Source organism: Oncorhynchus mykiss, chromosome 5 (genome assembly GCF_013265735.2).
Source record: "Oncorhynchus mykiss isolate Arlee chromosome 5, USDA_OmykA_1.1, whole genome shotgun sequence".
Lineage (NCBI taxonomy): Eukaryota > Metazoa > Chordata > Actinopteri > Salmoniformes > Salmonidae > Oncorhynchus > Oncorhynchus mykiss.
The window spans coordinates 33,757,211-33,769,359 of NC_048569.1; the positions used below are offsets into that span (position 1 = coordinate 33,757,211).

The 12,149-nt window shown below is 44.5% G+C and overlaps 1 protein-coding gene across 5 annotated transcripts in view; it reads left to right on the forward strand.

Annotated features, from left to right (window-relative positions):
* Positions 1 to 12,149, forward strand: part of LOC100136128 (retinoic acid receptor RXR-alpha-A) — a 159,227-nt gene that overhangs the window by 116,723 nt on the left and 30,355 nt on the right. For 2 of the 5 annotated variants that reach the window (XM_036977326.1, XM_036977331.1), the window contains exons 4-6: positions 5,029 to 5,194; positions 6,370 to 6,549; positions 11,594 to 11,778. In XM_036977326.1, coding sequence (XP_036833221.1) covers positions 5,029 to 5,194; positions 6,370 to 6,549; positions 11,594 to 11,778 — 531 coding nt within the window. The remainder of the gene's footprint in view (positions 1 to 5,028; positions 5,195 to 6,369; positions 6,550 to 11,593; positions 11,779 to 12,149) is intronic. The other 3 variants (XM_036977328.1, XM_036977327.1, XM_036977329.1) reach the window with 3 other exon arrangements.

Here is a 12,149-nt window from a genome sequence, read left to right on the forward strand (position 1 = left end):
CAATGTATATAGACTCCCCTTTTTTCTACTGTGTTATTGACTTGTTAATTGTTTACTCCATGTGTAACTCTATGTTGTCTGTTCACACTGCTATGCTTTATCTTGGCCAGGTCGCAGTTGCAAATGAGAACTTGTTCTCAACTAGCCTACCTGGTTAAATAAAGGTGAAATAAAAAATAAATAAAAGAGAGGAACGCCCGTCCTGTGTGGAACCCTACCCTCATATCTGTCGATATCTTGTCAAGACTAGATGTTGATGATCCTGCTGACCACAAAGATTACTGACACACTTATTATTGTTGGAGAGAAAGAGTCCAGGTTGTATGTGATGATAAGGTTGTTTGTTGTTTTCAACAGGAAATGAGGTCAGAGGTCACAGGTTGTATTGGGGTTATCATAAGGTTAGATCTGACTGTTCCCTATGTGTTGTTGGTTAAGAGTTGTTGCCTGTCAGACTGAGATTTGTCTCTATTTGTATCCAGTGTCCTCTTCCTCAGCTTTGCAGAAACAGACACATCAGCTTTGGCCACCTTTTGATTTGGAGTTTGAGCCTTGCAAATTAGAAAAGGTATTAATACCAAACTTCAAACAGTTGATCGCTCACTAGCAAGTCTTACTTCAGCGAGGAATACAGATTTCCTGTGGAAAGAAAATAAAGGATTAAAATGGAATATTTTGTTCCTGGCAATGGCTTTCTGCACTTATTAAATGTTGTGTGTCCAACATTTATAATGGGTGGTGTTATGAAAAAATGATGTAAGCCTCATAACTTCTACTCAATAAAAGGTGCCCTTGAACTGTTACATGCTGAATTTCCACTTGGGGGCTGAGCATTGAGAAGTGGTGCAGGAGGATTTGATGTATTCCTTTGATGTATCTTTGTGAGCAAAAGTCTGTGGTCAGACCCACTGAAAGGAACTAAGCCAGCCTTAAGCAGGGGCCTCTAATGTCTCCCCTGGTTGTCTTGTCTATTCTTTTCTACTATTGTGTGTAAGTGTCATTACAGCATATTACTGGTTATATACTGTAATTGGCCAAAAGGGTTTTTGATGGGGTTCGTGAGCATTCTAGTAGTTAGGAGTCATCCTATTTGTGTAAATGGGAGTGGGGGGAGGGGGTGAGAGAGAGAGGGGGAGAGAGAGGGGGATAGAGAGAGAGAGAGAGGGGGAGAGAGGGGGAGAGAGAGAGAGGGAGGGAGAGAGAGAGAGAGAGAGGGAGGGGAGAGAGAGAGAGGGGGAGAGAGAGAGAGATAGAGAGAGAGAGGGGAGAGAGAGAGAGGGGGAGAGAGAGAGAGGGGGAGAGAGAGAGGGGGAGAGAGAGAGAGAGATAGAGAGAGATCAGTTCCATGTGGAATGTAACAGTCTAGAGCACACTAACACCTCAGCTGTGCTCAAGGCACTGACCCAATGTCCCTTACCACCCATTACATAACACAGGCTGTTACATTAGAGCATTTACTGGGCCAGCAGTATAGCCACACCTTACGCTATAACACACACCTGCTATGGCCACAGAGCTCCAGATGCTGCAGTAACACACCTCACTCTCCCCTCTCCTCTGTCTCTGCTCAGTGTTCTGAGTCATGACTCTGTGTCCTTCTTTCTGACACTGACTGGACTGGCTGAGTGTGCTTTCTCACGTCTCAAGCTCCACTCTTCTCTCCTCTCGTCTGTGGGTCTATGTCCCCTCACAGTGAACCAGGCTGTATAGGTTCTGATTCAAACACAGGGTATCATCTGAACTTTTCAACAGTCCCTTTCTAACAGTAAGAGAGCATTCAGCAACCTCGCAAATGTTCCATAAAACCACAGGCATTTCACTAGTGTTTGCCTGAGAATGAATGACAACGTAATGATGTTTGTTTCCAACATTAGGGAGATTTTCCTAAAAAAAAGTTACATCCATTTTGTATTTTGTTTCATTGCCACGATACTATTAAGTATCTCCATACTGGTATCATCGCTGCCTTATCAGACACCCAGAAGAGGTCATGATTAGTGACAATATTGTTTTGACAATATCGCAACATCATTTTTGTACGTCTAGTTGGCTGTACCTGCACCAAATCTCCAGTATAGCTTGTTCTCCATCTCCTTTTTAAACAAGGAGCCCATTGGTTTTCATCACTTTTAATCCATGACTGATCAGAACTCGTTTTATCATGTTCTCTCTTGTCTCTCTGCAGGAGACATACGGTGAGAAATTGCAATAAAATCTTAGTATCGAATCACAGTACATATAGAACCGTGGGAATCTCGACACATATCACATTGGCATCTAAGTATCGTGATAGTATCGTATCGTGATAGTATCGTGAGGTCCCTAGCAATTCCCAGCCCTAGTAATGAGGATCATCCAGAGATTTTCCCCAGTGATGGGAGACTCCACACACAGTTTGCCTGGTAGTTCCCCCCTCTTGGTGGGGTTTGCATGTATGTGTGGTGGTGGTGGTGGTGGTGGTAGGGACGGGGGTTGTATTCTATTTCCAGACCCAGGACTGAGCACCTTTAATCCCCCCACCAACCCTGCACTGCCCTGGTCGAGAGAAATGCACTAGAGAAAGAGACCCCCAGCCCACCCCTGCATGGAGAGAAGTGTAACCCTGGACAGATTGAGTTGCAGGTTCACTGAAAATAGATTTGGAGAGGAATAGTATTTTCTGTCAGACAGCTATTGGGTTGATAGAGACGATATGAGGTAAGAACTCAAGATTGTGTGTGTGTGTGTGTGTGTGTGTGTGTGTGTGTGTGTGTGTGTGTGTGTGTCTAGAGTGTGTGTGTGTGTGTGTGTGTGTCTAGAGTGTGTGTGTGTGTGTGTGTTTATAAACCACAGATGTGCTCACAGTTGCATGTTGCATGAGAAAATATGGCACTCAGCCTGTCATCAATTTCTCTTGTCTGACAGTCCGTATGAACACACTGCCAGTCTGTATACATGTAGTGTATAATTGAATGATGGCACTACACATGACGTCTTCAATGTAATCTATTGCCTTCGTAGCTTACGCTCAATAATACACATGATATCCATTTCTGCAGCATTGAGTGTCTGCTGCAATATACACTATAAGCCAGTGATGAAATAAATCACATTTTCTGCCTAGGAAAAAGTCTTTCCAATCAGACGCATGTGTGTTTGTAAATGCGTGTACACACGTGAACAGTATGTGTGTCGAGGCTTTGGTAGTTGCTGCCCCTCATTTGGTCCTTGGTCTGGGGCTGCCCTGTTTACAGTACCGATAGAATACAGTGCCTGTTCACATGTCTACATGGGTGTGGCCTTGAGCGGTGAGGATTCCATATGTCAGAGAGAAAGGGGATATGTTTGTCTTTGTGTATAGTTCATGTGTAAACATGGGCAGTACACTAAAGTACCCTGACAGAGTCTTAGAAACACAGCTGAAGAAAGGCTGGACTGTAGTGTCATGTTATTTCCATCATTATGGCTTGTATACAACATGTATAACTCTCTCACCCTAGAAACAATGTCTGTGCATTTGCCGAGTTAGCGTACAGCTCACAGTAACTCAATTAAGACATAGGCTAGCAAGCTAGGACCCACCGTACCACCTGTATCTCACTCTAGCAAGTCTCCCCGCAGTCTGCAACACTCATGTCAAGGAGAGATGTTCATTGTGAGAGGATGGTGTTGTTGGTAATACCACGGTAATATCACCATGAAAATAATTTGCACATTCAGTCCCTGTCATTTTCATTTTTTCCAAAGTTAATTATTTGTACTTTTGGGGTTTATTTTGGTCGTTTTGACAACCAGGTGTTTGAACCCATTCCATTCACTCCATTCCGGCCATTATTATGAGCCGTCCTCCGCTCACCAGCCTCCACTGTTAATATCAGACAGAACTCTGCTTGGTCAATGATCTTCAGAAACACTGTTCATCAGAACAGAAGTGTCAATGTCTGAACATAGTAACGTGCAGTACACTTATAGTCACCATTTTCACCCCTCTGTTATTGGCCAAACAGTATCTAATCAAGTTGAAGATATTGAGGATGTGTGTGTGTGTGAAGTGTGTGTTAAATGTCTGTTCATGTCCTGGTACATCACTTGGTAATACCACAGTAATATCATTACTTCCACACACTTTATATTAGTCTTTTTTTGTTGATTGTAGAATCTCTAGAGCTCTCGAATGTTTCCATGAAAATAATTAGCACATTCAGCTCCTTTCATTTTCAGTTAGAGTTAATGGGTTTATTTGGGTAATTTTAGCATCATGGTTTTACAGCATCCTGAAAGATACATGGCTTCTAAGAATTACATGTTTCCATTGCTGTACTAATGGTTAGCTATCCAGTCATCCAGTCAGCTATCCAGTCATTACTGTCGCGGGGTAATTCAGCTAAAGCCTTTAGTAACTGTAGGAATTCCAGTGATAACAACAGAGTTGTGCTGATTAGTGCCTCGTAGCGCTCCCTGTGAGGCTACACGGTGTGAGAGGGGGTTTTCACATCAACATTATCAGAGCTGTTTCAGCAGCAGAGCTAAGTGCACTTTTTCCTGCTCTTACTTAGTGCACTTTCTCTTGCTAAAACAAACACTGGCTCTTTATTCTGCTGCACTGCTACATTTTGCATTAGAGTTATGCTAGCTCTGAGCAGTTGGGGGGGGGGGCATGAATTAAAGCACTCCTGTGGGTTAGTGGTGCAGGATCCAGCAGCGACAGGTTTTAGATCTGAAACACAGGCAGTCTGCTACTGGAACTACTGCCCAGCTGTAGTTAGCATTAAACCTCCCAGTCAGTTTATCTGCATGGATACATACTCAGCCATTTCTGTTTGCTGTTGGACTCAAAACGGAGTTCTACTCTCCCTATACCAGAGCTCACATTCATCATTCTCTTGCTGATCAGCAGAGCTGGTTGATGACGTTCAGTAACTACATTTCCTCACATTTCTGTTTCCCATTTCTGTAATCTGATGAAGTGTGCAAATGTTTCGGACGTCCTGAGTGTCAGGGGGTCGGAGTGGCGTTGTGACCTGTCTGTGGTTGTGTTTGTGTGTGTTGATGTTCCAGCTGAACTCCCCGATGAACTCGGTCAGCAGCTCGGAGGACATCAAGCCCCCCCTGGGTCTCAACGGGGTGATGAAGGTGCCCGCCCAGCCCTCACAAGGGTGCATGCCCCTCTCCCTCACCAAACACATCTGTGCCATCTGCGGGGACCGCTCGTCAGGTCGGTGCCCTAAGGTTACATATACACACATACCTAAACACACACACAAACCTCTGACACGTCATCTGTGGAGATCTGTGGATCATCTGTGGAGATCCACACCACCATGGTCATCACAATTTCACAATTTCACACACACACACACACACACACACACACACACACACACACACACACACACACATATATATATACACACACACATGCACATATACACACACACACGCACGTATACACACATGCACACACACATGCACATATACACACACACACACGCACTTATACACACACACACACACACGCACACACACACACACACATATACACACACTCATATACACACACACACACACACACGCGCACTTATACACACACGCTCACACACACACACACACACATATTCCCACATACATATACACACACACACACACACACACACACACACACACACACACACACACACACTCTCATCACAAACAGTCACAGCCTCACTGACAGGCTCACTAATACACCATATATACTGTACTACTTAACCCAGCTAAGAGGAAGTATAAGGTGTGTCTATGACAGTGGCTGCTGAGGGGAGGAAGACTCATAATAATGTAAATGGCTGAAATAGAGTGAATGGAATGGAACTGACAACCAGGTGTTTGAACCCATTCCATTCACTCCATTCCGGCCATTATTATGAGCCGTCCTCCGCTCACCAGCCTCCACTGGTATACCAGGAATGAAAGTGTTGGGTGTGAGCAGCATCAGAGATAGGAAGTTACTCAGTGTTACGCCACTGCACTATATCAGACAGGATGTGAAGGAGATGGTTAATATCAGACAGAACTCTGCTTGGTCAATGATCTTCAGAAACACTGTTCATCAGAACAGAAGTGTCAATGTCTGAACATAGTAACGTGCAGTACACTTATAGTCACCATTTTCACCCCTCTGTTATTGGCCAAACAATATCTAATCAAGTTGAAGATATTGAGGATGTGTGTGTGTGTGTGTGTGTGTGTGTGTGTGTGTGTGTGTGTGTGTGTGTGTGTGTGTGTGTGTGTGTGTGTGTGTGTGTGTGTGTGTGTGTGTGTGTGTGTGAAGTGTGTGTTAAATGTCTGTTCATGGCCACTCTATGTACTTTTAAAAATGAAACTCAGTGAAGATGGCCTGTCTGTCCCCAGGTAAACATTATGGAGTGTACAGCTGTGAGGGCTGTAAAGGCTTCTTCAAGAGGACAGTGAGGAAGGACCTGACCTACACCTGCCGAGACAACAAGGACTGTCTGATCGACAAGCGCCAGCGCAACCGCTGCCAGTACTGTCGCTACCAGAAGTGTCTGGCCTGTGGAATGAAGAGAGAAGGTACAGCACATGCCGTTGAGGATAAAGGCCCATTTACCCTCTCTCTCTATCTATCTTTGTCTCTCTCTATCCATCTTTATCTCTCTCTCTCTATCTATCTCTCTATGTCTCTTTATATCTCTAACTCTCTCTATCTTTATAGCTCTCTATCTTTATATCTCTCTCTATATATATCTTTATATATCTCTCTCTCTCTTTATATCTCTCTCTCTCTTCATATCTCTATTTATCTCTCTCTTTATATCTCTCTATCTTTATATCTCTATCTCTCTCTCTTTATGTCTCTCTCTCTCTTTATATCTCTATTTCTCTCTCTCATTCTTTATCTCTCTCTCTCTCTCTCTCTTTATATCTCTCTCTATATCTCTCTCTCTCTCTCTCTCTCTCTCTCTCTTTATATCTCTTTCTCTCTCTCTATCTTTATATCTCTCTCTTTCTCTATCTTTATATCTCTATCTTTCTCTCTCTATCTTTATATCTCTCTCTCTTTATCTCTCTCTATCTCTATCTTTATATATCTATCTCTCTATCTTTATATCTCTATCTCTCTCTCTCTTTATATATCTATCTCTCTCTATATATCTCTCTCTCTTTATATCTCTATCTCTCTCTCTTTATATCTCTATCTCTCTATCTATCTATCTTTATATCAATGGGCTTTATTGGCATGGGAAACATGTGTTAACACTGCCAAAGCAAGTGAGGTAGATAATATACAAAAGTGAAATAAACAATAATCAATATCTCTATCTATCTTTATATCTCTGTCTCTCTCTATCCATCTTTATCTCTCTCTCTATCTATATTTGTCTTTATCTCTCTCTATCTGTCTATATCTCTGTCTCTCTATCTTTCTCTCTCTGTTTATCTTTATATATATCTCTCTATCCATCTTTATCTCTCTCTCTCTATCCATATTTTTCTCTCACTCTATCCATCTTTATCACTCACTATCTCTCTCTCACACACACACACATGCACACACACAAGAACCCCCTGTGTCAGTCTTGTCAGAGTTAATCGTTTAGCTCCTCATGTAGAGATCTCGGAGTGTGTTGAGATCACTTGTGTGATAATGAGAGCTCCACTCATCCGCCTCTTTATTACTACTGAATGAAGAGCACTAGTTGCAGAGGACTCCGCATTACTGACTTCCTCAGAGGCGCTCAGCATTGAAATGAGATGCTAATGGAAGTCTTAATTACTGGTTATTCAGATCAGGGCTGGTTCATTGACACAACTTTAGCTTCAGAATGTTTGAGTGATTGTTAGCATTCATAGGCAGACCTATTCATGATTTCAGATTCCCCTTGAAGAACAGTGATTTACCACGAGGGAGGGTAGGAGAATAAATGGAGGGGGGGGGGGGGGGGCAGCGAGAGTGGAGGGAGAGAGAGATGAGACAGAGAGAGGAAAGAGAGAGTGGAGAGAGAGAAAGAGCACAAGCTGTTGCCCTCAAAAGAGGTAGTTTTAGCACTTTGTAAGAGAGGAGGATATTAGTACTCTTAGCACAGTTCTCCATCAGAGCAGTGGAATCACTATCTACAGTGAGCAATTGTTCTGCAATACTATTTTAACTCAGTCACAAAATATTCTGGCTTTAGAGACACAATGTGGTATTCCAGGTATTTAGGGACATAATCGGAAGCACACAGTCCAGTTTCATATCAGAAATCACTTTATGTTAGGATCAGCTTTCCCTATTCTGAACATTAACCACCGCACCAGGCAAAAACAATACAAAACAGATCCTACACCAGCATGAACAGAATGCTATCACACATCATTAGCCTTTAGCCCGGTGTTCAGTTGTTCAGCCCCAACCATAACCAATGAGCATCAGACGCAGAACAAAATGAAAGCAGAGGAAAAGAGAAAACAAGAGAGTCTAGGATAAGTACATTCTGAGAGCTTTTCTTTCCTGGGCCAATTTGTCTTGACCTCAACATGCACCCCTCCCCCTCATTATCCCTCCCTCCCCTATTCACTCTTATTTATATCATCATGGGGCTCAACCTCTGTTCAAGGATATGATCATTTACTGCCTTTCACCTCACTGTGCTGCCTAAGCCCCCCTGTACCCTGAGGCAGGGGGAGAGCCAGGCAGCGGTAGTCCAGAAGGCTCAGCGAATCCACAGAAAAACTGGATTAAATGAATTGATGCTCTCCCAGTCAGAGGAAGGGAGAAATAAAGCATGATTTCAGCCCCCCTCACCTCTCTCTGACTCCAGCACAACTATTCTACCCTTGGGCTGACTTCCACCGCCAGACAGCAGTTCCTCTAAAATGGGGCCCCTCATCGTCCCCTCCTCCTCTCCCCTGTCTCCCCCAGTCTCCCCGTTCTCCCCTTCCCAGAACCCCCACCCCTGTGATTCAGCATTTGGAATAGAAACAGAAGGAAAAAGAAGAAAAGAGAATATGAAGTGTCGTGGTCTAGGTGTGTAGATGTGTGTGTCTGGGTGTGTAGATGTGTGTGTCTGGGTGTGTAGATGTGTGTGTCTGGGTGTGTAGATGTGTGTGTCTAGGTGTGTAGATGTGTGTGTCTGGGTGTGTAGATGTGTGTGTCTGGGTGTGTAGATGTGTGTGTCTGGGTGTGTAGATGTGTGTGTCTGGGTGTGTAGATGTGTGTGTCTAGGTGTGTAGATGTGTGTGTCTGGGTGTGTAGATGTGTGTGTCTGGGTGTGTAGATGTGTGTGTCTGGGTGTGTAGATGTGTGTGTCTGGGTGTGTAGATGTGTGTGTCTGGGTGTGTAGATGTGTGTGTGTCTGGGTGTGTAGATGTGTGTGTCTAGGTGTGTAGATGTGTGTGTCTGGGTGTGTAGATGTGTGTGTCTGGGTGTGTAGATGTGTGTGTCTAGGTGTGTAGATGTGTGTGTCTAGGTGTGTAGATGTGTGTGTCTGGGTGTGTAGATGTGTGTGTCTGGGTGTGTAGATGTGTGTGTCTGGGTGTGTAGATGTGTGTGTCTGGGTGTGTAGATGTGTGTGTCTAGGTGTGTAGATGTGTGTGTCTGGGTGTGTAGATGTGTGTGTCTGGGTGTGTAGATGTGTGTGTCTAGGTGTGTAGATGTGTGTGTCTGGGTGTGTAGATGTGTGTGTCTGGGTGTGTAGATGTGTGTGTCTGGGTGTGTAGATGTGTGTGTCTGGGTGTGTAGATGTGTGTGTCTGGGTGTGTAGATGTGTGTGTCTGGGTGTGTAGATGTGTGTGTCTGGGTGTGTAGATTTGTGTGTCTGGGTGTGTAGATGTGTGTGTCTGGGTGTGTAGATGTGTGTGTCTGGGTGTGTAGATGTGTGTGTCTAGGTGTGTAGATGTGTGTGTCTGGGTGTGTGGATGTGTGTGTCTGGGTGTGTAGATGTGTGTGTCTGGGTGTGTAGATGTGTGTGTCTGGGTGTGTAGATGTGTGTGTCTGGGTGTGTAGATGTGTGTGTCTGGGTGTGTAGATGTGTGTGTCTAGGTGTGTAGATGTGTGTGTCTGGGTGTGTAGATGTGTGTGTCTGGGTGTGTAGATGTGTGTGTCTGGGTGTGTAGATGTGTGTGTCTGGGTGTGTAGATGTGTGTGTCTGGGTGTGTAGATGTGTGTGTCTGGGTGTGTAGATGTGTGTGTGTCTAGGTGTGTAGATGTGTGTGTCTAGGTGTGTAGATGTGTGTGTCTGGGTGTGTAGATGTGTGTGTCTGGGTGTGTAGATGTGTGTGTCTAGGTGTGTAGATGTGTGTGTCTGGGTGTGTAGATGTGTGTGTCTGGGTGTGTAGATGTGTGTGTCTGGGTGTGTAGATGTGTGTGTCTAGGTGTGTAGATGTGTGTGTCTGGGTGTGTAGATGTGTGTGTCTGGGTGTGTAGATGTGTGTGTCTGGGTGTGTAGATGTGTGTGTCTGGGTGTGTAGATGTGTGTGTCTAGGTGTGTAGATGTGTGTGTCTAGGAGTGTAGATGTGTGTGTCTAGGAGTGTAGATGTGTGTGTCTGGGTGTGTAGATGTGTGTGTCTAGGTGTGTAGATGTGTGGATGTGTGTGTGTATAGGATGTGTGGATGTGTGTATCTAGGTGTGTAGATGTGTGGATGTGTGTGTCTGGGTGTGTGGATGTGTGTGTCTGGGTGTGTAGATGTGTGTGTCTAGGAGTGTAGATGTGTGTGTCTGGGTGTTTAGATGTGTGTGTCTAGGTGTGTAGATGTGTGTGTCTGGGTGTGTAGATGTGTGTGTCTAGGTGTGTAGATGTGTGGATGTGTGTGTGTATAGGATGTGTGGATGTGTGTATCTAGGTGTGTAGATGTGTGGATGTGTGTGTCTGGGTGTGTGGATGTGTGTGTCTGGGGAACTGTTTATGTTTATTGGGGAATCTAGAAGGTAGAATAAGGAGAAACCCAGAGTCGGTGCAGAGCAACCACTTTTATATGAACACACACACCTCTCTCCCAAATCCTCTGAGGGTGGAGGTGCGGTTTGGCCTGCCTCGGCCACAGTGAGCCTCTGTGTCTGCTCAGCACACAAACCACTTCCTGTGTCTCCCTGCCAAGCCAATCACACAGAAGATCCAACAAGGCCCTGCTTTACCCAGAGACTTAGTGAGACTGTTATTTACTGGACAGAATAAAAACCACATTATATTGGACAAAGTCCCCATTTAATGTGTGTGCTCCAGTCAGTCTGTCAAAGCCATTCAGTCACAGTGTCTGTGGTAAACATGCAGGGCCTAAATGAGGAGTGACATCCCATACATTATTAATGTCTAAATATATGATGGCCGTGGAAGGCGCTTGTTGTTTGTTATGCTCTGAATAGACCCATCTCTTTGATATCAGACAGCTGAAGAGGGGTCCTTGTATGGAGTGATATGTGTATGTTGTGTTTACACAGTACTGTGTTCCCTTTCATGTCTCTATTCATGTCACCTGTAATTATGGGGACTGTTTAACTCTGTCTTTACATCAGAGCATGTTATAATAATTGTACACACTCTCTATTTACATATGTACACACACGCACACACAATACAGGCATAAACACCGCACACACTAGACAACACCGCAGCAGCAGTAGTGACCGGAACCAGTTTTGTTACACACAGCCGTCCAGGAGGAGCGCCAGCGGGCCAAAGAGCGCAGTGAGAACGAGGTGGAGTCCACCAGCGGCGTCAACGAGGACATGCCCGTGGAGAAGGTCCTGGAGGCAGAGCTCGCTGTGGAACCCAAGACCGAGACCTACATCGAGACCAACCTGGGCATGCCATCCAACTCGGTGAGTCACTACGCCGTACTGTGTGGCTCTGCAGAGCAGGAGCCGCTTACACACTCACTTATGTACAAACACGCCAACATACTTATCCGCGTGTGTACATGCACATGTGGATGTGAGCGGAGTTGAGTGGTCGTAAATCCCGCTCATCGGTGCGCACCGGTGCTCAACATCCTTTCCAACCGCTCGGCTATATTTTTTATTTTTATTTATTTATTTTACCTTTATTTAACCAGGTAGGCAAGTTGAGAACAAGTTCTCATTTACAATTGCGACCTGGCCAAGATAAAGCAAAGCAGTTCGACAGATACAACAACACAGAGTTACACATGGAGTAAAACAAACATACAGTCAATAATAAAGTATAAACAAGT